At 35.0% G+C, this 26813-nt stretch overlaps 2 protein-coding genes across 3 annotated transcripts in view; both read left to right on the forward strand.

The window, feature by feature from the left end:
* Nucleotides 1–18735, forward strand: LOC108760307 (uncharacterized). Its single transcript, XM_018506171.1, has 10 exons — nucleotides 1–1433; nucleotides 1532–1630; nucleotides 1809–2621; nucleotides 5266–5540; nucleotides 13846–13996; nucleotides 14296–14502; nucleotides 15044–15486; nucleotides 17083–17261; nucleotides 17355–17536; nucleotides 18163–18735. Exons 1-10 carry the CDS (start codon nucleotides 72–74, stop codon nucleotides 18232–18234), a joined length of 3783 nt encoding a protein of 1260 aa, XP_018361673.1. The 5' UTR covers nucleotides 1–71; the 3' UTR covers nucleotides 18235–18735.
* The window catches only part of LOC108760306 (proton-coupled amino acid transporter-like protein pathetic), a 16557-nt gene continuing 8401 nt past the window's right edge, over nucleotides 18658–26813 (forward strand). The window contains exon 1 of one of the 2 annotated variants that reach the window (XM_018506170.1): nucleotides 18658–18861. The gene's annotated coding sequence lies outside the window, so the exon portion shown is untranslated. Of the gene's footprint in view, nucleotides 18862–19862; nucleotides 21151–26813 lie in introns of those variants that run through there. The other variant, XM_018506169.1, reaches the window with a different exon arrangement.

Consider the following 26813-nt stretch of genomic DNA (forward strand, 5'->3'; position numbering starts at 1 on the left):
AGGGTGTCGTGGTGAACGTCAGTACCAGTAACGGCGTCGGCAGCGGTGGCAGCGGCGTCGGCGTTGGTGGCATGGACTGCATGCCTTTGCGCCCCGGTCCGTTTCACTACCTCATCAGCGAGCAAGCTAAGTCCCTAGTGGCCCTGCAGGAACTGCAGAATGAAGTCGGTGCCCTGCTCGAGTTCCGGGACCTCGTCATCGAGACGTTCCCAAACCTCCGGCACAAGATGGCCGCGACGGCGTCCGCGGGTGCGTCCGTGATGTCGTCTACCTGTACCCAGAGCTCGCACATCCCGTTACCGCTGTCGAGCCCGTCCTCGCGAAGGATCAGCGAATGGGAGCCTGGTAAGATAAGACGGCGAGTAACACGCGAAAGTAGCAGCGGCGGCGGCAGCGGTGGAAGCGGTAGCGGAGGTGGAGGTGAATCGTCTTCGTCGCTGCCTAGAAGCCGCAGCAACTCCCATAGTGGCGGCACCAAGAACAACTGCAGCGCGACGGTCCAGGACTCCGGTTTCAGCACGGAGACCTCGTCGAAGGACAGCGCCTCGACGGCGATTGCGCCGCGAGTGAGCAGTCCTCGGCCGAATACATTGGACGAGGCGGAGGACGAACTCTGGAACCTGCTAGATGTGATCCACCGCAAAGGAATTCGGCTGCGCGAAGAGGTCGAGTGCCTTCAGGGTCGCTTGGAGAGCGTGGCGACAGAGGAACTAGTGTCGACGGATGTGCTCGAGGCTGTGAGAAAAATCACTGGTCTCGGTGATACTGATAGAACAATTGGCTGCAACGGTAATGTTGACGATGGGAGTGTCGATCCACAGCAACAGAATAGTAGGGACCCGCAAGTGATAGCTCTCAGGCGGGAGAAGGAACAGCTATTAGACAAAGTGGCCGAGCTCGAGGCAGAGACGATATCGAGTCGTGCCCGAGCTCAAGAACTGCAAACGGAGTTGGCCGCCCTATCAGCACTGAAGACTGGTCTGGAGGATCGGTTGCGGGCTGGACTGACCGAGAACGCCTCGGAGATTTTGACACCGGGCGTTCAAAGACTGCAACCTATCGCGCCGGTAATTTCCTCGCCGAAGAATGCCAATGTTACTAGTATTAAGAGCAACAGTTCGGCGTTCGTGTCGGTCACCGGTAGTCCTGGAAGCAAGGCTCACAAGAGTCGCTTTCGCACGAGGACCATCGAGAAGAATGTGTTATTGGATGTTGTCGGATGCAATGACGAGATGCGAAATGTCGACATCGATGTTGAGGCAAACGTAAATGAAAGGCGAGCCAGGTTGGGAGCGCTCGATTCCATCCTGGTCTCGCCCACCAGGGTGACTCACGTGAAAGACGTTGACTCAAGGAAGATTGCGGCCATTCTTCGCGAGCATTCGCCCCTCGAGCTTCAGCGGCACCTAATTACTACTACCGTCCATAATCAGGTAAGATTGGTCATTCCTATTCTAATACATCTATTTAAAAGTGAAAAGAATAAACTTGATCAATGACTGTTAATTTCTTAACGACTTATTGTTTGCAGGTCCTACAAAAAAGGCTAGATGAAGTCAAGAAAAGTACAGAAACTCTCTCAGAGCGACTGGACAAAGCGCGCGAGGAGAACGATGATTTGCGTTTCCAGGTAAGTCGTAATCAAAAGTCGCTGCACATACATACATATAGCAACTTTATTTAAAAGAATTCCAAAAAAGTATCACATTATTAAGTGCGTTACATTCTTCTGTAAAGAGACATTCGTTATAATATTACAATATATTATTCATTGTAATACAATATAATATGATTCGTATCTCTTTCAGTTAGAGGAACGAAATATCGAATTAGAAGGCACGCGGGCGCGAGTGCGCGTATTGGAGCGTCTTCAACAACGACCGCCAACGGAAGCCGAGCCCGAGGCGGATTTGGAGCATCCCAGATGCGAGCAAAGTGGCCTCGAGCCCGGCAGTAGTACGGAGTCCGCGCGGGACCATCATCAGCCGGTAGAGATCAAACCGTCGCCGCGGCGGCGTCCTAGTCGTATACCTTTACCCGGCAACATGAGCGGCAAGACAACGACGACGCCTACAACGAGCGTGACTGCAACGACGCCTGCGCGACCGCCCAGTCACGGCAGGAACGATAGCAGGGAATCACTCAAATCGCTAACGAGACCACCGCGTGATTCTAGTCGCGACAGCCATGGCGGCGGCAAGTCGTTATCGAAACCGCGCGAATCCAGTCGAGACTCGTTAGGCAATAGAAGTCTGTCCAGGAGTGGCGGTAACGGAAGCAACAGCAGTAGCGTCGGCGGCGGCAGCAAGGAAACAAATCGGGAGTCGTCTTTGAACAATCGATCCCTGCCGCGTAACAATTCCAGCCGAGACTCCCTAAACAAATCCTCCTCGCTGTCCCGCGCCCGTGACTCGTTGGAGTCTAACAACAACCTCGGCACGTCCTCGCCCAACACGGGAACGGTAAACGCTCCTCCTCGACGACCGCCCGCTCCTGCACGCCGTTCCCACAGCCTGGCGCGCGCAGCGACGTCCGTCGATGCGTCCGAGAACGGCAAGGTACGACCTGTAAAGCAATTCTTTTGGAGCAGCTGGCTGAAGTCACCGTTGTCCAATGGTCCGGTATAGTAGAGAGCTCTCGGCAAGCCTTCTCTCCCTCAGGATGACAGGCTGTAGTTGCTCTCTCTTAGGGACAATCATCGCCTTCAACATCATTCCCTTCGAAGTCCACTCTATTAACCTTTGTAACGGGATTAGAAAACTGCTATCCTTTTTACTTCCCGATAGTATTTCGTCTCAACTCGCACTGACTTTGGTCTCGTTAAATTAAGATTGGCTAGACGGACTAAACAGCACCATTCCATCGTCATTTTCATTTGACGAATCCTTCTGTATTATCTTGCTAACTGTTTCACCTCTGTACTTTTCGCTACTTTAACTACTACTATTACTGTCTTATTACTGTTACGTCACATCCTTATAAAACAACCGTAACTGTGACTATATCATCTAGTGATACCGAAAGTACGTATATTTATCGAGGATGTATCTAGTACGGTTTTCTGCGATGATACAGACACATGCACCAACTTTCATAACGTTGTTATTTCCTGCCGTTTTTCCCGTGACGTCTATCTTCATTATGTCCTTGTCCTATTCCATTCTTCCTCTATTCTACCGCGGACTTCGACACGGTATCAACGATGTACAATCATACAGGAACGAAACTCCCGTTTTCGCTGAGCCACTATCTTTGCCTGATAAATCAATGTTCCTGAAAAAAAAAAAAAACATCTGTAACAATACGTGCAGAGACTTGAGCGAGCGAATCGACTAATTCTTGTTTTAAAACCACCAATTGTCCGCCCAACCGTCCACCATACCAAAATCAGTCTGATCTGGAGGGCAGGCGAGCGTGCGTTCGAGCCCGTCCCCAACGGCGGTCCAATAAAGAAAGAAAGTGGCCCCTTCTCGCGTGTCGCCGGTTTTTTCTCGTAAGTTATGCTTCTTTTATTATCATTTGCTTTGATGCTTTTTTCCTGGATGTGGTGAGCTGTAGCCTCTGTCTTTTCAACCTATTTTCATTTCCCCCCTTTGCCCACACCGGTAGAGTATACACCATGGTTTGAACGCTCTCACTTGGATTTTGGCATGCGCACGTACCCGTAGTCGAATCTCCCAGATTACGAATATCAGTAAGAATGCTTATCTTTGCAAATATATCATATGAGAGTTCTTTGAACTTTTGGAATGGATAACGTAGTTCTAATATGCTACGCGTTTGAGTACCATATAAAACTAATAGACAGACCATTAATTATTCGTATTAGTAGTCTATATTATCGTAAATTTAAACTTTTAAAATGGTTATTTTTTTTAATTTCCACTTCTCTATTGAATGAAATTATTCTTCTCTTTCAGGGGATACTGCTAATTCTATATTGTATACAATTTATAGATTAAATAGAAACTAATACATTCTTATTTAATTTCTAAGACTTTAAAGGCTGATCCACGCTAATGTTAGAGAAGACAATAAAATACATTTTTATATTATTTCAAATTGGCATCACAAAGGGTTAAACGGTTATTCGCACAGATTTGGATTTTTTCGCTTTTTCTTCTCTTTTGCGATTTATTTACGAGAACCCGTCAAAATTTGCATGTTCGGCCGAATATTTCATCAAAGTCTACGCATTCATTACGATAAACGCGAGCTTCCATTGCCGAAGTTTTATTGAAAGACCGACCGCTAGATAAAACTAGAAATATTCTAGCCACATTCAGATAATTCCACATTTATCTTTCATTCATAAAAACGGACACAACCATACACGCTCGATTCGTCGCATATTCATTTACCTTGATACTCCCATACATTTCAGTACATACTTACTCAAACAAATCTCTTTACTCTCATGTCATAGAAGGAGAAAAAGAGAAGAGAACTTTTATTTAGTATATTTATTAGCACGTATCATTATGATCATCATCAGCATTCAGCGCTAGCGAGTTTTCCTCCCTGCTCTTTCAAATGTATGTTGTATGTTACATTGATTTGCTCTTTTTGGTTGCTGAGATTTGATTTTATTTGCTAGCTTGTTTACGGAGTATAAAAACTCAAGAGAGCCATCGTAGTCGTGGTCTATTATAGTCACATCCGCGATTGAGGGAAAATGAATCGACCACACGTTTACCTGCTTGGCCTTGCGGTTCATTGTCCATCTTATGTCCAGCAATATCGCGCGAGACGATGTTACATTTTACGATATATTGCATTCGCTAATAAAATTCATGACACGCTCTCTTTACTTAATTACTACAATTCTTATTTTTTTAATATTTATATAATGTTTATATTTATTATGATTGAATTCAAGTTATTAAGTAGTAAAGTCGCTTCGTATGAGAGTTTTACTTTTGCTCATACACATGTTATACAAATACGAGGGATAACAGATCTTGATACCTCAGCATTAAAACAGCCAGTAGTACTAGTGTTTTTACAAATTGTTACCATTCTATATTTAACATGTAAATTTTTCCTGTCAATTCTCACGCTACAAAACTGACATAAACCGGCTGTTCTAAATTCTTGGGTATTAATATAAAGTTAATCTCTTTGTCATGTATCTCTTTAAGATGTATCTCCAAGATGTATCTCTAAAGCGATGCTGTAGTAGCGGCAGGAAAATTTTCGCACTTGTAATATAACAGGGCGTAAATTTTATTTGTCCAACTGACTAACGTATTTCGTATCTTCCAGAACTGCACCGAACCACCGAGTTCCTGGTGCTCGACCAACAGCAGTTTCCGGCACAGCGACTCGTCCCTCTATCCGGACTCCCTGAATCAAGAGACATCGTCCGTTACCGGTTCCACGCGAGTAGAATTCATAATCGGTTCGCCCACCAGGCGCTTTCGCCCGAGCTCCGCGTGGCCTCACCGCTATTTCGACAGTATCGACTCGGCGGCTACAGTGCCAGAGAGCCTGCTAACCGACGAATTTCCTCTACGACGCGGCGGCGAGGCCCTGGCCGAGTGCGATTCGCTCGAATGTCATCCGATTTCAAGCGAAGATTAAATGCGCCAATCGTCGACGTTAATGCGAAGCTAGTAAAATGGCGAGTCGCTTAGAGTGAACTACTTGCTCTTGCTTCTTTCCATTATTTTACACCATACCACTGGCTCTGCTTCTACGCGGCCTTATTCTCATCGCGTCACCGACGCGTGCGCGAATGTATAAATAACAGAATTCTAGACACGTGAAACATATTCGTTTAGATGATATGCGCTGGAGGAGCGACACTCGCGTTCTCAATGACCCTTATTCTGTGCCTTTTTAATATTGAATGTTTTTCGTTTTTATTTGTTTAAGAATCACGTCTTATGGAGATTCTAAACGGACAGAAATCCAACGATTCTAAACTGAAATATAACAATACCATTTCCATGCAGGACTTATATGTACTTCCCTCGAGTTGCATTTAAAGAATATTTCATATACTTTTATAACATGACGGAGATTTTTTAGCAGTCAATTTTGCTATCTAATCAAAAATGAAAACGATGTATTGACTTGCATCACGAACGTACATTGATTTGTAATGTATATAATTGATATAGTAATTGTGCAAAAAAAGTTATTAGTCACTTTCATTGACGATATAAAAAATAAGAAAGGTCAAATTTCAAATTAATACAAATATATCATGTTTATTTATCAATTAAAAGTAAAAAAAATAGGTACACACTAAAGATATATTTAAAATTCTTTTCGAATTTTTTAAGAAGAACAGGACTACGCGTTTCTTTCTATCTTTCGAATTTCTCGTGTGTAAAACATATACCTAACTTATCAAGAGGCATATGTATAATTCTTATCAATTGAGAAATATTTTTGAATATTTTATCGAGTCGCATATCAGTAGACGCAAAGGCAAACGTTTATATTTATTCGATATTATTTGATGTTATGTTTGGTATTATTTGGTTTACCTAACCAACGTCAAGAATGAGTTTGTTAATCAAACTTTCGATTACTTGGTCTACGTTCGGTGATTTTGCAATTATGTAAATTTTATATTTACACCTCATATACAATGCTATTTTTATATATTTTTCATGAATTTGTAATTTCTTTTATCTCTCTAAGCGAAAAACTTTCGGTAAAAAAGGTATCGTTAGCAGTTGAGTGTGTGAAAAGATCCGATCGTATTATTAGCTCACTACAGAGGATAATAGCACAGTCGATATTTCACATTCCGTAGCTGCAATTTCGTATTCCATTTAGCATTTCTACCTTCGATTTGATATATTACGATTAATTGCTTTCTTATTTATTGCGTATATTATAATAATGCGAATTTATGTCCGAATTTAGTTGATATTTAGTTAATGAAAAGTATTGTGCTACAATTGGGCGAAATGTGCGTGACTGTTAAAAAATTTAAAAGACAAGACAAACGCTGAAATTCTTCTTATCAAACGTGGAAATATATTGAGTATTCTCCACTTATACTTTGTCCGAAATAACATATCATGTTTAATCATCGCGCACTCGTTCGCTGAACGCAATAACGAATATACATTGGTAGCTATACATCGAATGCATGAACAACGAACGGAACAATGAATGCGGATAGAATGTGATACGTTAAACAAGTTTTCTTTTTTAATAAATTTGATTTTCTCTGTTCATTCGTTCTTTGCTCATACATACAATGTATATTTTAACCGAGAGTGATAAAAGTGAGCGATGTTAATTCTCACTTATTACAGGGAGGTTGAGATTCGTCGAATTCGTTGATGATTCACCGGAGTCATGTTTCGATGCGCTCAGAATGCCCTGACTCCGGAAAGAACACTATTTACTACACAGTTCCTCGTTTCAACAACCAGTTTAATTATTTATAACTAACAATGATTATTGTGAACACTGAGTAATCACAGATAGAGCCTGTGATCCTAGTTATAAATAACCGCGAAACATGTGATTAACATATAGTTTAAGGTGTAAGTCACAGGACTGACGGACTCTACTTATTATTTTATTAGCGCCTAATGACTATGCGCGGCGGAAACGAACAGGGGAACCGAGGTGAATTTTGCTTTTTTCCTTGTCTTTTTTCTTTTTGTACAATGGGATTCGTGACGCCACGAAAATGCTCAGACATTATTGTTATTCATACAGCCGGTGGATTTTAGTGCCCGTATCAGCGTGCGCACTGCCGACTGGAGGCTATTATTTTTATATCTTTAATTGACAAGCGTAATCGAGAAAGAGCGTGTAAAAGGGCTGCGAAGGTGTAGCATCCTCCCGATACCGATGGTTATTAAAGCGCTGTTGCTGTATTATACTTTATCTAGTTTAGATATGTCTTATCATCATAGAATTATTAATTATTGTTTTACGAATACATACACCGACATATTTGTACATAGACGACATCGTGATTTATTTAAATAAATTAGCGCTAATGTAAATAAATATTATCTGTAACGAATCTGCGATAATGTGATCCTATTAATAAAATGAAATTACTTGAAGATATCTATTATTAGTATGCAATTTTAATAGTCCTAAATCTTTGACTTTACCGTAAATAATAACTATAATAATACCGTATGTAAATAACTGTATGAAACGACTTATATTTAACAGTAAAACGTATACATTTCGTCATATATACGTATACATATGTATATATATATATATATATATTAAAAGGAATTACTTTGCAATATAATTTTATCTGTTGCTATGTGATAAAAAATTATCTATTGTAAAATTAACATTCAAATATGAGAATATTATTAAAATCTTTCAATATAATGAGTTGATGAAATGTAATAGAGGTTTTATATAATATATTACTTTGGTATAAAAATAATTGAAGATCTTACTAAACAGTGGGCTAATTCATAACATAACTGAATTTTATTGTTCTTATAATATTCCTTATTAATCTGTAATCTGTAATAATAAACTCTTCAGACATGTGTCAAAATATGAGTTTTAGAAGGAGTGTGTGACTACAAATAAATGTATTTTTTTCACAATTAACTTAGAATTATTTTATATTCTATAAAATGTGGCCTAATGTTACCATAAGGTCAATTCAATTATTGTACCACTTTCATAAGAAATTAATTTACGATAAATATGAAAGATTTCCATTTTACTGTTTCATAAAACTTGTTAAGGCTCGTTACTGTTAACTTATCAAAGAATATTGATTAAAGTGCTACTTCTGACAAAGAGAAATGTCGATGAAGAAGCTTTTTCTAGAGCCAATTTTCACGTATTTTATTGAGTTACTAACGGAAATTGAGACAATTCATTTCTGTATTTATGTAATTGCACAAATAATGAAGAATATATCCTGTCGTTTAGAATTCCTTAATTAAAAATGCATTCCAATAATTTTACAAAACAAATTACTTCACCGTTTTAAGCGTTTTGTTATTTTCGAGTAACGACTTTACATATATTGTATCTATCCAACGATGTAAGTTTTTTGTGCAGTGTAAGGCTGCATTCGGGAGGTGCGCTATCAGCGTTATTGCATTATTCCGTTTTTGTCCTGTATGTAATGAACGATAAAGATAAAGTGACACAATGGCAAGCGACTGATAGCACGCTCCTCGAATACAGCGTAAATGGAAAACGGTAATAATTATGCATTCAGTTCCAATATCATACACATGTATGTTTCCTTGGCTGGTAAAGTGTTTCAAGTTCATCGATTACTAAGGAAATATTATGCAACCTACACAAATTGCTTCTTTAAAGGCTGTTATTATATGTACATAGGCCGGTATTCATAGTCGATTCTTATTTCAAGATCGTCTTAAGTAATATCTTAAGACGCTAATGCAGCCCTCTGATTGGTTCGTGACTTCTTAAGACCATACTTAAGACGGTCTTGAATATAAGATCTAACTATGAATACCGGCCACAGTTATATTTCGCAGTAAAAAAATATGACGCACATTTCTATCAGTTAAACAACGAGTATAATTATAGATTGTTTAACATGTAATAGACTATTTCGAAAGAATACGTAGTTCCTGAACACACTCTACTGCAATTATTTGAAAGAGAATGTAGAATGTCGAGAAACTTTTATGTTAAAAAATATTTAATACTTGAAAGTGATTTAAGGAAACTAGAGAAATAAATTACTCGAAATTTTTAACAATTTTTTATGACGATCTAAATAAATGTATAAAAGTGAAATTTGGAAGGATATTTATACAATATATAGAGTAAAAAATATATTTGTTATTGATAAATACTATATAAATATACGACACACATGCGCACACGCGCATACATGTATGTATATGTAGGATATTCGAGAAAAAGATCCAACATTTATAAGGTAGATAGTATACACTATAGTGAATAACATTAATCCTTTAATAGACGTAGATCGAAAATTGCCGTTTCTGAGATATAAACAATTTTATATGTTAGTATCATAACTATCTACCTTATAAATTTGAACTCTGTTTTCCGGACACACTGTATATATATTCCTTTTCTTTTTCGAGGTCATCGTTTTGCAATAATATCTCAGCGGTCCGATTATGACGAATTTTAGCTAGAAATCTTCAAAAGATTCGCCGCTATAAAATGAATCACCAAAATCACGGACAACCATTTTATTTTGAGAATTTAATTTTTAGTGTAAACAGATAAAAATATTGAGTTCTTTTGTTAATAAAACCTACAATAATTTTTTTATTTGCTGTATTTTGTAGAAGTTTCATCATAGTTAAAATTCACCATGAACTACATGAAAGCTGAGATATCATTGCAAAACGATAATTTCGAAAAAAAAAAAAATTTTATATAAATAGCTTTTTTATTTGTATAAATTCTGTTTATTTATATAACTATTTGTCGATAAAAAAATAATTTTTGCTTTTTATGTGTTAATTGTATAAATATCGTTCTATTATTTAATTTGTCATAAAAAATTGTCAAAGATTTCGAGTATAATCTAACCTTCCTGGCTCTTTAAATTTAATAAATCGAGAAAGCACTTTGACATTTTATTTTAAATGCAGGCTCGAGAGTCTCGGTTTCTTCCTTTCTAGTTTCGCAGGATACGGGCGATTTAAATCGATAATTCGAGACGACTTCGTTATACTACGGATGTAAATGTCAATGAAAGTTACGACGTAATTACCCGTGTGGCTTAATCACGTTTTGAAATCGCTGCGTTTTGAAACCGTCGCATTTTCTATGACGATCAAGTTGCGCTCGAATGTTCTCCTGCCGTAAATGCCATTTCTGTTAAACGAGTTTACGGAAAGGCATTATCGTCATTGAACGCCACACGTAAGCGGGTTATTAATAGGTGGTTTATCGGTTGTCATAGTCTGACTGAAAAGTCGTACGGAATTCACGTGCAGAAAACCCACGGGAGATCCGAGTGCCTATAGCATTATCAAAGAAATCCAGGAATGGCGGCAAATCTTGCGGAGTTCCAGGCAACGCGCGATATAATCGATAAGTAAGTCATCTTCTCTTAAGCATTAAGATATTTCGATTCATCATATCTACGTTCTCGATCGACAATGACGATAGATCCTACATTCCAATGAGGCGAAACACAGAGGATGTTCAAGCTGAACGGCAGATCCAGGAGGACGAGTATGATCCCTTTGCCGATCGCCCATCTGCATCTCTGACCTCGTACGTTTCGTATCTTTCCCTTGATTGCCAACAATTAAGAATTTTTTCAAGCGTATCTCAGTCGACATCAACTAAAAGTAAAACATCATTATTTATAATTTCACATTCGACAATATATAATTATTATTAGTATCACATGGAAAGAACGATAAAATTTAATTAGATACAAATCTGAAAAGAATTTTGTTGGACTATCAAAATAATTACGTAGAAATTTCAAGTGTGATGAGTAATATTACGAATAATTTTATATTCTAACAGTTCGAACACCCTACATCAAGTTTTTCTAAACTTTTGTGAATCACAATCCACTTTTTAAAATAGTAAATCCTGCGATCTACCTAGCTATAGTGGATATAGAAAAACGGGGAGAGAGGAATTAATTTATTTATATTTAATTTTAGTGCTCTTTTTTTTATTTTTTTATTAAATACACTTTTGTTGATATATTTTTTAGATGTATAAAAAAAAGTACACTTGTTTCCTATATCTATTAATAATAGTCTTAATATCGACATTGATACAAGTCAATTTCAGTCGCAAGGAAATTGATAAATATAACTTGCTTGGCAATTTATTTTTAATTCCTACCATCGCTGAAAAATCAATTTCACACATATACAAAGTTACAAAGGGTGCAGTATTCTTAAAAAATATAATAAAATGTAATTTAACATTCTAAAATTTTTCGCGACCCACCAAAAATTTACTTGCAACCTATTAATGGATCGCGACTTTTCGATTGTGCTAAATAATTATTTTGATAGTTCAACAAAATTATTTTTTTATTTATATTTAGTTTAATTTTTAGATACCTACTTTAACAAAATTCGTTCTTTTTGTACATGTATTTATTGTTGAGTGCAAAATTATAACGTTGATGTTACTTTTAATGGACGTCAATTGGGGTGTGATTTTGCACGTTAAACTAAACTAGTAATTCGTGATGAATTAAATCTGTTAAAAAAGATCTTATTACAATTTAAAGCATTGAAATATGTTATTAATTATATTTCTTCTGCATGTACTGCATAATCAATTGTACACAATATAGTATATATAAAGTGGATTTATCTCAAAATTATAATCAATTATAATATATATATATAAAATAATTTATAATATAACATAGACCTGCGAAGTTTAGATGTTTGAGAAATAAGAGTGATTTTCTACGTAATTTTGTACACTGGTCTATATTTTAGGATCTAATGGAATCAGATGAAAGAATTCATTGAGCGTTCAGTGAGTGCTTGTCGTTATATGAATGCACCTAAGGTTTATGTCGCATAAAAGTTCAATGAATCATTGCATGGCAATCGTGCCACACCTAATCTGACCAGACCAATTTGTGACATGAAAATTTTTACCATTAAAATATAAATTTGGGTAAAAATAGGTAAAAGTCTAATTTTTTAAATAATTTGTATCTTTTTTGGAATTCAAAATAGCAATTTCTGGATACTTTAACCTTAAATATTTTAAAAACTTGTGCTAGGCCAATTCCGCAGTTAAATTCGAATTACATGAAAAATTACATGGAAAACCGCTCCTATTGTACTTCTTAAATATCTTTTAACACCCTCAATTTCGTAGGTATGTGTAATTTTTTGATAAATGTATAAGCTGATAAGAGGTATCAGCTAATTCTATATTATAACAATTAAGCTGTCTTTAGATACACACGCTCTTAAATCTTCTTATATCATTCAAACAATGATTTAAGATTATATGACGGTCTATATACATTTCCTGTTCATGGGCATACTGATTATTCAGTCAATTATTTCAAAACAAGAATTGATGTTTATATAAACTATTGAAAATTTAATAAAATATTAAAAATCTAAGCTGCACTCGTGACAACATTACTGTAAAAAATTATGGAAGTAATATATATAGTATATAAGTAATTATTATTAAAAAATTTTCGAAACGTTCGTTGCCATATCGTTCTCGTTCTTATTGCCAAAACTTTTCACTAGGTTTGTTAAAAAAGAGTTATAAATCAAAATTTCAAGATAACTAATGCTCAATTTCTTCACTTCCAAATAAGTTGCGGATAATCTTATCCAAGAGATATCTCCATTGTACTCTGGGAGAGATCTCTTGGATAAAGTTATCTAGAGATGAAGAAATTGGTACATAGTACATTAAAACCATAGTACTTATAGTGAAGTTCTATAATGAAAACACATATTAAGCCCCAGACACAATGCGAAGGAATAGCGATAGCGATAGAAATAACACGATTTCAACCTATCAGATACACTGGAATATACAGTTTCTGATAGGTTGAAATTGTGTTATTTCTATCGCTATCGTTATTCCTTCACATTGTGACTGGGGCTTTATATCATCGTCATCAATTATAAATACACTTTCTATCGCTATCGTTATTCCTTCACATTGTGACTGGGGCTTTATATCATCGTCATCAATTATATCATAATATTATATCAAATATTTCTTATATATAATAAATTGCATAATATTGTGCTTATCGTAAAAAATTAATAAGAAAGAACGAGATTAAATATTATCTTGTTTATCACGATTTTAGTTATGTACCAAGATATTGATAAACAAATATATTGGAAGGACACACTTACATTGTTTGTGATAAAATCTTTGCAGAGATTTTGCCGTATTCATGCATCTGCTGAAGTGCGCGATCGGTACCGGTATACTCTTCTTACCGCACGCCTTCAGAAGGACCGGCTACGCGATGTCTATCGTCTGCGGCATCGTCACTGGCACGCTATGCATTCACACGGCCGTCATTATCGTACGTGAGAACGTGGAAAGCGATGATATTTTTCATCTCGAATGTTATCGTTATAGAGTTTCAAAAACAATTGGCGAGAAACGCTTAAGAGAGAGAGGCATATCCTCTTGTTTACGATACTTGCCCTTATGTATAAGTATCGCGATAATCCAATTGTTTGTGAATTGGCGCCGCTGATGAGATAAGCTATTAAACATAGAGAAAAAGAAAGGTTCCGTCGCGCGCGAAATGCATCTGAATGTGCATTGTGCAGGCAAGTTTCTTTTTCTCTCTTTCTCTGTCTCCTTTTTGGTGTGCAGGTGCAGTGCTCCCAGGTGTTATGCAGACGTAATCGCGTGCCCATGCTGGATTTCGCCGAAACGGCGCAGTTCTCCTTCCAATCAGGTCCGGAGAGGATTCGAAAGTACGCCAGGCTATTCGGTGTAGTTACCAACGTGATCATTTGCTTCGTGCACTTTCAGGGCGCAGTGATATACATCTTATACGTGGCCACATCGTTCCAACAGGTATGACACAACGCCGCGATTCTCATGCCGGAAGTCGAAACGATAAAGCGGCATCGTACGTGACGTCCGCTTTGGCGAGTCTTACGTACAAAAATCCTTTTACGTAGGATAAAACCCGGAACAACCCGACCTCAATTTTAACGATCGATTCTTTGACGAAACCGCAGGCGACTCTTTTTCTTATGGAAAGTCCTTCGCATATATCTATCGGCTTGTATCCGGAAATTATAGCTTCATGTTTTAATTAAGGAAACATCGATCGCGAAGAGATTGTTTGAAGGATTTTATTAAAACTTGGCTCACATTCCATCTTATTTGCGTCGGTCTCATATTTGTTTTATTGTTGCAAAAATAGTAGATGTTAAAACAAACAGGAAGATAAGGTAAAATTGCGGGAAATCGATATCTATAAAAAACTGCGATTGCTTTTATTTTTTACGATAAGGGGCTCTCTCACTCGGTTTGATATAATCCTCGATATCTCCGATTTAGAAACAACAAATTAGAGTTAGGTAATTTCATGCTGGCGCGGCATTTTCAGGTGATGGAATTTTTCACGAACGTTCAGATAAACTCGCGTGTCTATATCGTCATCTTCTTTCCCTTTACCTGCGCCTTGGGCTTCGTACCGAATCTGAAGTATCTAACGCCGTTCTCCATTATCGGCACTTCCTTCCTGTTCCTTGGAGTTTGCACCGCGTTCTACTACTTCCTGGACGACGTTCCCGATCCCCGTAAACTCGACGTTCTGACGGAAGTTCTACCTGTGCCCATGTATTGCGCCATTTTCCTGTTCGCCTTGCACAATATGACCCTGTACCTACCGCTGGAAAACACGATGAGGCATCCCAGTCATATGCCGCGTCTAATTATCGTCAGCACCTTGTTGAACGTTGTCATATACCTAACTTTCGGCTTCCTGGGCTACAACAAGTACCCAGATGCTTGCGACACCGTTATCAAGAACTTACCAATGGAGGAGACGTAAGTGGATTATTTTCTGTCTTGCAAAACACTCGTACCACACCACTATAGTCCAGATTTAATTAATACTTTAACGTTGAATACATATATATATATATATTTGACATTTTTCTCTTTCTCTTTCCCTTTCTCTTTCGATTAATTACAGTTAATTATATTTAGTGGAAAAACTGCTAGCTTTACAGATCATTTACAAACAAAATATTTGAAGAAATTATGTCAGTTTTTTGTGCAAATAAAATTTATTATTTGCCAGGAATTGCAAACAAATCGTTATCAAAAGCTCATTCTTTTTCTCTTTCCATCGATTATAATTAATTATATTTAGAGGAGAAACTGCTAGCTTTATAGGCCATTCACAAACGAAATATTTGAAGAAATTACATCAGCTTTTTGTGCAAATAAAAATTTGTTATTTGCCAGGAATTGCAAACAAATCGTTATCAAAGGCAATTAAACTGTGCATTAACTGTGCGACAAATGGTAAATATGTCGGCTGTGTATCTGTTTTAAATGACAGCTGTATAATTGACATCGCGTAATCGGTGATCACAGAACAGGATGTGCTTAACATTTACGTGATCGTATGATTCTTTACGTGTTCAGTATTTATGATTTACTTTGTATATACTGTACTTCTCGTAAGAATCACAAGGCAACGGGACCTTCGAATAACTTAAACTTAACAAAAGCGAAACGAGCTAGCAGACCGTGTAGAAAAGAAATACGCAATGTACAATTGTGAGGGTCAGTTTGACCACGTAAACATGAAGGACTCAGGTATGACTCGGATTTAAAATTAGTTTGAATTGAAGTCAACTTCAGTTGAAATATCACAGTACACCTTTTTTGCGTGAATTATTAAATCGCTTATCTATACGTAACGAACAACGTTCTATATATGTATCACTATTAACACGTGTCCGGTGACGTAGCTTATCTTATAATTTATGAAATTTTTTTTTACGATCGAACTTTACAGATCGATGATTATACGTAGATTAATAAAATTGTAATGTATGTATATATCTCAGTGAGAAATGACAATAAAATCGATGTCGATAATCGATGACGATTCCATTACCATTTCTTATTGGGTACGTTCTTATGATACTGCTGTAGTATTTTGAAATTCAAATAATAATGATATAACGTTTCCTGGTAGATAATGACCGTTTTTTTGTCATCATTATAAACGTATAACATTATACTTCTGAGCATTAATTTAGATCTCTTTTCTTTATATAATAATCGCGTGTGTGTGTGAGAAAGAGAGAGAGAGAGAGCGAGAGAGAGAGAATTATTGCATCAAAAAATTTATTTTTACACTGAAAAAAATGTTTGATTGAAAATGGACAAACTAGAAAATTCTGATATCAATCCAGCTATCTCAACTAGAAATTTTAATAGATTTAACCAGAAAATTCTAGTTGAGATAACCGGAATTCTGATTAATATAATCAGAATTTTCTGATTTGTCCATTTTTTCAACCAAACATTTTTTTCAGTGCATAATAAATCTTACAATAGATTTCTATCGATTTCAAAATTGCAATTCATGGCTTCATTCATTTTATCGTTCGTTACTCTTTGCAGGCTGGCCCAAGTAGTCAAGATAGCTATTTCCTTGTCAGTCCTGTTTACTTTCGGTTTGACATACTACGTGCCGATCAGTGTGCTATGGCCTATGATCCACTCGAGAATCGTCACGAAGAGTTCGCTGCAACATCGATTTTATGAAAGCTTGCTTCGGTTAGGCGGTGTAATCGGCACCAGTAAGCGTACCACGATTATAAGCATTTAATGTTACGAATGTCGATTGTAATTAGCAGGAAATAACTCGTCCTTGTCCTTCTTTCTGCTTGTAGCGCTGCTGGCCATCGCTGTGCCCCAAATGATACCTTTGTTGGGCCTGTTCTCCGCCTTGGGCTTGTCGACGCTCATGCTGCTGATACCCATACTAATCGAGACATCGACTAAGTGGGCGGAAGCCACGAGGACGATGTTCGCAAAAAACATCGTTATTTTCATCGTGTGGCTAATAATTTTGGTGCGATTTTTCTTAGAAATGCGCAAAAAACAATTTTGTAGGAGTATCTAAAAATCTAGCTAGATACAAATCTAAAAAATAATTTTATTCGAACCATTAAAATAATTATACTCGTATAATACTTTCAACATGATGAATAATGCTGAAAAAAAATGGAATATTTTAACAACCATCTTGAGCATTTTACATAATTATTTTAATGATGATAAAAACAAAATCATTTTTATATTTATATCTAGCTAAATCTTTAGATATTTTATTACAATCATCGTTTCCGTATAGATATATGAAAACTTATTGCAAGTTTGGATTTTGTAAAAATTTGAAAAAAAATTAGTCTTACTTCAAATTTTTTCTAGTTAAAAATTAATTTTTACAAATTTTAAACTTAAATAATTTGTTTAAGACCAAATACTTACATAATTTTGCTTATTTCTCCGAATCAAATACTAATTTTAGTTTCGAGATTTAATTAGTCTTTAAGATAGTTAATCAATGTAGATTATCGGGTATAAGGGTATATAAGTATATAAACATTATTGTTATTCATCTGGGACAGCAACTTAATTTTAATATGCCGTAATCGTTTTGAATAAAGCAATACGCATTTTTGTATTATTTTACAGGTTTTTGGAACAATAGAGAGCACCTGGTTAATTATTAGAGAATATAGCGGAACAAAGCAGGAAGAATGTTGATTAACAGTCTGTCAAACCGCTTGAGAGACTCTTGGCACAAAATTATGCTTCCTACGATAACATAAGACATTAAGCAGTCTGATGTCACTTAAGGATGTAGATAATCAGTAAGCAACGAAGGACAGATTCTCCAGAGCAACGAAGCGAAAAAGGATGAGAACGAATAGAATACACGGGAAATCTTTATAACAATGTTCTTCGACTGTATTTATTTTCCCGCATTGTGATTTTATGCACAAAGAAATATCTCATGTTCCGCTGATTACGAGATCATTTCAGTTTGCACACCGGCATGGCATCGTAAGGATCATGACGTATCTCGATCGTTCTCGTCTTGTGATTTTCTCGCTTCTAAATGTCTGATCAACGTGATTGATATCTGACCGGTATCGAGGACCCTTCATTTCCGTAAAGAGTGGAATGTGGCACTTGCGACATTCCGAGGGGGCACCTTCAATTTCCCTTGGCCAGCGTTTACGTAACGCGCGGCACCGCAGAGTTGCGCCGTTCGCGATGTGGAACAAGAGCGACAACCTACAATGAGAAACTGCACCGGCGGCGCAGAAACGGCGGTCCAGAGAAGGGAGACCTGCCGGGGACCTTTTTGCAAGAGGATGAAGAGAGACGGTGAGTGCGTGCGACCTGCGGACGAAGAGAGACGAGGATAAGGTGAAAGGGAACGCGCGTGATGTGGAGGCGCGAATCGAGCTGATCGCACAGTCGAATAACCGACGTCCCTATGGGTACAAAACACAGGCAACGGTTACTTGATGTAGTATTCTTCAGGAATCGGAGGTGTCGACGATTTCTGATTCGAGCGGCTCGTCGCGTCCGTTTTTATCGAGCCTTCGACTTTATAGTGCCGTTAATTATATCAATCAATTAATTACGCGATCACCAGCATTTGAGGATAAACGCGCAATGGGATAGAGAAGCGGAAGCGATATCGCAAGGATTAGGTAGAGGGAAAGACGTGAAAGCGGAAAGCAATTCGATGTTTGTACGCTCGATAAATAGCGCTTCGATTAATAATTTTGGATGTTGTTATCGTCGATTCTGATTATTTATTCAAAGAATCGCAAACATTGAGGTATCTCAGAAAGAATGTAAATGTTATTTACATGTAAATCACATAAATATTTTCAAATATCTTTATAATTATATATTTTGCACGTGTCAAACTCTATATGTTCGATTTTATCTTCAATCTCGCAATATTTTCGACTTTGTAAATCCTAATCAAGCGATTTTTTCAATTGACGTCGGGATTCATAGTTGATAAATGATTCTGTTAATAAAAAAAATAAAGACGTTAAACTGTTATCCGCCCTCACTTTCTTCTTTGTACTATGATTGTACACGATTTCGCTGACGTATCTCATAAAATTTAGTTACATACAGATCTGAAAATATTTTTGTTAAATTATCAAAATAAGTAAGTACGATAGATAAGTAAGCTTAGGCTTATTGTTAGAATGTCAAAAGTTTTTACTGCATTGTTCATCATGCTTGAGTTTTCAACATAATTATTTTGATGGTCCAGCCAAATTATTTTCAAACATGTATCTATACCTAAATTTTTTAATATTTTAGCATTGTTTCTGTGTAATAATTAATTATAAATATTTACATCTGGAAAAATATTTTCCTTACAATTAACTCTTCAAGCATTGTCAAATCCCCATTATTCGATATATGGAGCAATTTTTTGCCTGTGATATTGGCAAGCAGAACCATTGGCTTTAATTCCCGCCACACATTCTCGTGCACACTTCAAATGTCGAATCGAGTACATTACCTGCTGTCACTATCTACTCCCTCCCTTTCTGATGTACTCGCATGAGCGATGAAGCTTGTGTTCGCGGTAGTCACTCGTATATTGACTGTCCGTACATATATATATACCTAGCTAACGCTAAGAAACTTACCCAGTCGTGTGCGGTCTGTCACCATTTCACGTTAATTTCGGCTCGTTATTCTTATTATCCTTCCACTTCTCAGTGAAAAACCAGAAAAAACTCAGCATCTTGCAAAATCGACGAGGATTACATATTCATTGTTCTACGTTCATCGACCACTCAACGATCTCAGACGGAAAAAAGTTGTCAATCTCTCGAATGATTACCTTAATAAATCTGTCAATGTGAGACTAAACCCTGATTACACGATTGCGGAAATGCCGGCAATAATTTCCAGTGGAATTCAAGGACAACACAGATGAGTTATCAAAGATAATTTATTCTCGAAACCGCGAAATTTTTCATGGTGGAGCTACGCACGAATTCCCATCGACATCAATTAGTGAAATCTATTTATCATCAACTTGCAGTGCAAGCGTGCGATTTCCGAATTATTTTCACATTTCCAAGATTGGAGAGAAATTCGTAAAGCATAGGATATAGATAACGTACAGTGCAGGTCACTGCACAATCGTCGTCATTATCTCTTTGTATATTTGCAGACGGCAGAATTTATTTGATTTGTTGACTGCAGGATTGCGCGATTCATTTGGATTTTTCTGATAATCTTGTAAATCATACCTGAACAACTTTAATAATCCGCTGATAAGTCATTATCGCGTTATATTATAAATGTAATCTTTAAGAAAAAAAAAGGCAATACGAATCCCTCTGTAGAACTTACGGGTTCCCGCTCGATCGAAACTCACGTGAGCGCTTCGTGCTCCATGAAAAGGAGAAAAACAGAAAGAGACGAAGAGAAAATAAAGATCTTTAGATAGACGAGAGTTGAAACCAAAATACTAAAGTAAAACATTGAGTTAAACAAGATTGATATTTCATCTGAGCCGAGTGATAATGTGAATCTGGTATACTTCAACGTCGTCAGAGAAAAAAATAAACGTTCTTCGTAAATCAAGCAACAAATTTTCGTTCGTCCACGTCTCAATACGCAAAAGTAAGTATGACTTTAACAGCACAAATTACATACATTGTAAGTACGAGAAAATTTATGAAAATATAAAACTTTGTTATTTAAATTGTCATCCGAAGGTTGTTGACGAAAGTGTTAACTTACAAATGACTCATTTACGCAAGGAGTGTGTATCTATAAACAGAGAAAACAAAATACTTCTGCATTCTATATATGATAAGTCTGACATTGAAATCCGCAACTGATTTTATAAAGACTCTTGTTAAAACATAAAAATAAAAATCTAAGTAAAGGGCATATAAGAGTCAATAATTAAAAATACTTAAATATAAAATATAGACATATAATAGTAATAAAATTCTTCGATCAAGAAGCCGAAACATGTAATGAAATTATTGTTAGACCAATGAGATATATTATAGTTATACCATCGAAACATTTGTAAGAATCTTATCGAAGAATTTTATTACTATTATATGTCTATATTTTATATTTAAGTATTTTTGATTATTAACTCTTACTTAGATTTTTATTTTTATAAAGTCATGAAAACGAAAGTAATTTTTTAAAAACTATCAAAATATAGTCACGACCATGATTCTTCCACCATGGTCACAAAACAAATGTGACGTAGAATATTAGCGTTATTTGATTATAGTTCTATGTAACGAGTAATTGTTTATTATTAAATAATAGTAAATTAAATATAATAATAAATTAAATAATAATAAATTTTATATGCTGTAAGAATAGTAGTAAAATAATTATGTGAATATTTAGATGAGTCAATGAGTAACCTAAATTTTACTTTTAAAAATTAAAGGTATAAATTAACGTTATTTATATATTAACTCGTTCACGTGTGTTGAAATTACAATTTTTAAAAATATTAGTTGATTCATCTAAATGCATACATTCATGAGCTGTCAAGCAAATATTTGTCAAACAAAAAATTACAAAATTTTATTGACATGGCTCTATATTTAACATCTTTTAATTTTTATCTATGTAATACACAATTACATAAATTGCTTTAAAAACCTTGAATTATCTTTAAATATCTTTAAATGCTCGTAAGTGGTAATCTATATTTTCTGCCTCTTGTTTCACAAGTTTTACAGAAAGTAAGAAAAAGAAATATTTTTTTTAAATAAGAATATTTTTTTATGCTATATATACAAATTTTATAACAATGTTATTATAATAAATTTATTAAATTAACATATTCTTTAATGTAACAATTGCAGTATATAATTAATAACATAATACAACATTTGCATAATATAACACAATTTAAATTTAACGGAGATATCTGGAAATATACTAAATTATATTACATATATAATTGGAATTGTGTATGTGTGAAATAAAGTATTGCTCCGCGTGAAAGCGGTTAACTTTTATATTTGACGATCCAAGTAGCATAGTGCCTGTAGCGCTTACAAAGCGTTAAAAAGTGATCATATGCGCTTTTTTAGCGCTTTGTTAACGCTTTATAAGCGCTGTGTGCTACTTGAGAAGATCTCAGAGAGAGAGAGATTCGACCCTGAGGTTTATTCCATACATTTTCTCATGAATTGGTTTTTAAACCATTCGTAATCTGCGTAAAGCGTAATGGGCATTTTTAGAATTAATTATGTATAAAAATTTATAAAAGAGAATTCTATTTAAAGATATTTAAAAAAACGTGTTTAATGATCGAGCTATCCAACAGCAAGTTTTGCTTGATATTTGTTACTAATTTGCCATTATATTGTGCTGTGCGTATTCTTACTCGGTTTTTGCCATTTATTTGTTGTTTGCTTCTCATTTTATGAGCAGCAAAGTTTTGTTACATTTTTGCTGGAATTTTGTGGACATCGATTCAATTAATAAATTTTGCATTATATTTATCATTTTTTCTGTAAAGGAAAATTGTTGCAAACGTAGTGTATATCTATTTTATAAATGCAATTTGTAAAATTTATAAAAAATTTTTATTGTAAAATTGGTTTTATAATTTTACAATAAGAATCCTATGTGAATATACAATTTATAATTTTATAATTGATTTTATAATTTATTGTATATTTATATATTTTTACAATACGTAAAACATATTAAATTTTTGTCCAATTGTTAAATATTTCCAACGTACAGTTTAATAATTTTTCTGAAATAATTAAATATTTCTAATTATAGAATTCTGGTAAAAATCGACTTTAAAAAATTTTAATTTATTATAGTCTCTTACCAAAATTTGACATCACAGTAATGTCACGCATAAATCTACTACATATACACATCATGACAAGCATTTATGAATACTGAGCTAACATTTACTAAGAAACAGAACGGCATGCAGTAGTTATGTGCAATTAATCTTTTTATAAATATTTAAGTGAACGCGCGCGCGTTTATATTACGGTAGGGATAAAGAAGAATGAATTTAATTTTAAACTGAAAGATTTGAATGATAATAATCTAAGTTGATGAAAGATTGAGTTAAACAATATTGATTTTTTTAAAGTTCGACGCGTACTTATCTCTAAGAAATTTTTTGAAACAAATTGTTTTTTTCTATTAGAATTTAAGAAATAGTTTATATAGTTTTGAAACACAAATCTTTGAAAGAAACATTTTTATGTAACAATTTTCTTAAATAAAATATAAAAAAAATTTGTTACGTAATCAAAAGATTACAATTATATTTTATAACAAATTATAAAATATTATATAACAAAAAAATTCTTTATTATTACTTTTTATTTTTCCAGTTTAATTTGTGTTCACAACTGAAGCATACCTGTTTTCTATTTTTTTAACTACAATTAATTTTTGAAAAAAATGAGATTTGAATCTACGATCTTAGAACGGTAGTCTATTACACTAACGCTGAACTAATCACACGTATTCGAGTCATTGCCAGCATTATTACCTTTTACTATAAATATTCATGCCTCTGCTGACAGTTCAATATTAGTTCAATATTAGTATTCGAGGAGATTAGATGGATTCGAAATTATACGCTAATATTTATTAATCAGCTAGGAAATGAAAATAACAAAGCAATTTCCTTGGTAACGCCATGATATTGGTCAACATTATGATATAAATATAAGGTATTCCATTCATAAGGATTCGCAGTCGTCTTAAACATGGCGGCTATTCTTTGATCAATCAAAACGGTGTCTTAAATTGTAAAAAGGAACCTGATTGCTACCAAGTGCATTCCATTAACATTGGGGCAAGCATTTGATTGGTTGTGCTGATTTAGTGCCGCCATTATGTGCAATGGAATAGGTATTTTATACTCTCATATCATGGTGTCAGCACCATGATGTAAGCATACAAGGTGTAGCATTGCGCATAATAGCAGTACTGGAAACAACCAATCAAATTTTGCCCAAAATTCGCTCTCCTACTGCACATTCACGAGAATGTTTCACCTTGTATTCTTACATCATGACTCGAGTCCTTTGTGGGCCATCAGATTTTTTCAAGTGGTTATGACGTGACAAAATATCGTGACAAAATTGCTGTAAAAAAATAACTTTTAAACTTCACTTTTTTGCTATAAAAAATAAAAATAATATGTTTTATAATAATAGAATGACTTGCATTCACGACTTGCCTATCATAAGTATTTACATAATAATTATTCTTTAAATATTCAATTCTTGAACATAGAATACAATTTTACAATAAATACTTACAGTTCGCAATAAATTATATAAAAGTTATAACGATTAAAGATGGTTCTAACCGCAAATTGCGGATACCTCTAATAAAATTTTTTCAAAACCACGAAGAATAATAAGAACTATATCCACTTGTCCTTGATAAAGCTTATCTATTAGATTATTGAGTTTATTTCTGAGTAGCGATCTATTTCGCTAAAATTAATTTACTGATTAACTTATCAAAAATTGTTAGTGGCAAATATTTCAACAATAAATTGCTATATCATGTTTCGATACGTATGGTGCAGAAATAAAACTACAAATATACTTCTACTACAAATATATTTCTTTAGCAAAGAGAAGTGCTCTCTTCCATTTCTTTTGATATAGTTAATTAGTATTCTAAGTATATATTATAAAAACAACTAAAATTTTTTAATTAATTTAGACTCTAATAAAATTATTATACGATTTAGTTTTTTTTAAATTGAATTTAATTATACTATAGTAAATATATATATTATTCTATAGTTTTAAAATATCAATAAAAGTTTTATTATATTATAAGAATATTTAAAGAATAAATTTACAGGCACAATTAATTATATCTACTTGTGTATGAATCTTATTCGTTATTGTAATTATAATATAATATTAAACGGTGAAGATCAAAGATGTTTTAGAATAGTTACACATTTATATTGTACGAAACTGAAGATGATCCGATAAGGGTCAAAACGTTTGTAGATTACATGTATTAGATTTTGATGAATTTTAATTGTTAACAACTACCATCCGGTTTGCGACTCGTAGCCTTGCATTAGAATTTTTTAATTGTTTGAGTCTTGGTTTTTATATTATTATAATATTGAACCTTTTATTATAGCGTTAATTAATATTTTTTTCAAGGTTAATTTCCACCTCCGCAAATTGTAATCACAGATTGTCCTTGCGTATCCTCTTGACATTATTCTTTGCTCTTCGTGGAATATTTATGAGACGTTGTTTCAATTGCGGGAGTCCTTCACGACTTTGAAATCCCTCATATATGCGTTGCATATATTCGCTTAAACAATCAAGGATCTTCCGAGGATCCATATAGTTATACATTCAGATCCGTTAGTTACTGCTGAATGAGATCATTTTAAGATGAAATCACACACGATGCTCGATTTCTTGAATGATAGCATGCGTACAGTCATAACTCGGAGAACGCGTTCGTCGCGTAATATACAGTTATTTTCCTGTCGTTTTTAATTAAAATAGCGGAAGTAGGTTAAGGGCCATCACACACAAAATTACATAAGCATAATCATAACATAAGGCCCCTAGATCAATGAGAATCTCATCATGTCTTTATGCTGAATGTTTATTGGTTCAACGGCCTTATGCTATGGTTATGCAGCTTATGTAACTTTGTACGTAATGGCCCTTAAGGATATATTCACACAATTTGCATAGATGCATAAACGTATGCATAAAGAAAATTATCCAATCGCATTTCTCTTATAAAATATGATTGGATAATTTTCTTTATGTATAAATTTATGCGGCTTGCAAGTTTGTGTGGATATACTCTAAGAATTGATCGCTATCGACTGATTGCAATCTTGAGTGCAAGAGGCCCCTTGCACAACTCTTGACTTTTTACCTTCCATTAATTTCCCACGTGAATCTCGGCTTGTCCGTCGAGTCGTAATCCATGAAGAATTTTCATCATCGGTCGTCGAAACAGCAGGTTTTTATTGGCGAATAAACTTCGGAGGAACTTTTAAAAAAATTGGTCAAGGTAAAGCATCATACGATGTCCATTTGTCAGATGTGTATTGTGTATATACATGTTAGAACTGTATTTCTTATTTACATAATTGCAAATTATTTTTTTTCCCCCGTAACTGACCACTTTTGTTGATAAATCTTTAAAAACTCACATCTCTTTTTCCCCACTATAACGTTTTTCGTATCCAAATTTCTCTCATCGATCTCAGCTCTCTTTTATTAATACTCCATGTCTCGACAAAACCG

Source organism: Trachymyrmex cornetzi, unplaced genomic scaffold (assembly GCF_001594075.2).
Source record: "Trachymyrmex cornetzi isolate Tcor2-1 unplaced genomic scaffold, Tcor1.1 scaffold223, whole genome shotgun sequence".
In the NCBI taxonomy this organism is placed as follows: domain Eukaryota; kingdom Metazoa; phylum Arthropoda; class Insecta; order Hymenoptera; family Formicidae; genus Trachymyrmex; species Trachymyrmex cornetzi.

What these genes read in the sequence shown, in the direction of transcription:
- LOC108760307 (XM_018506171.1), top strand. Translation starts at nt 72, where the DNA reads ATGGACTGCATGCCTTTGCGCCCCGGTCCGTTTCACTACCTCATCAGC. An exon ending in GGCGGCGAGGCCCTGGCCGA is followed by an intron (nt 5,541 to 13,845) that starts GTGCGATTCGCT and finishes AAATCTTTGCAG; the next exon opens with AGATTTTGCCGTATTCATGC. An exon ending in TTCACACGGCCGTCATTATC is followed by an intron (nt 13,997 to 14,295) that starts GTACGTGAGAAC and finishes TTTGGTGTGCAG; the next exon opens with GTGCAGTGCTCCCAGGTGTT.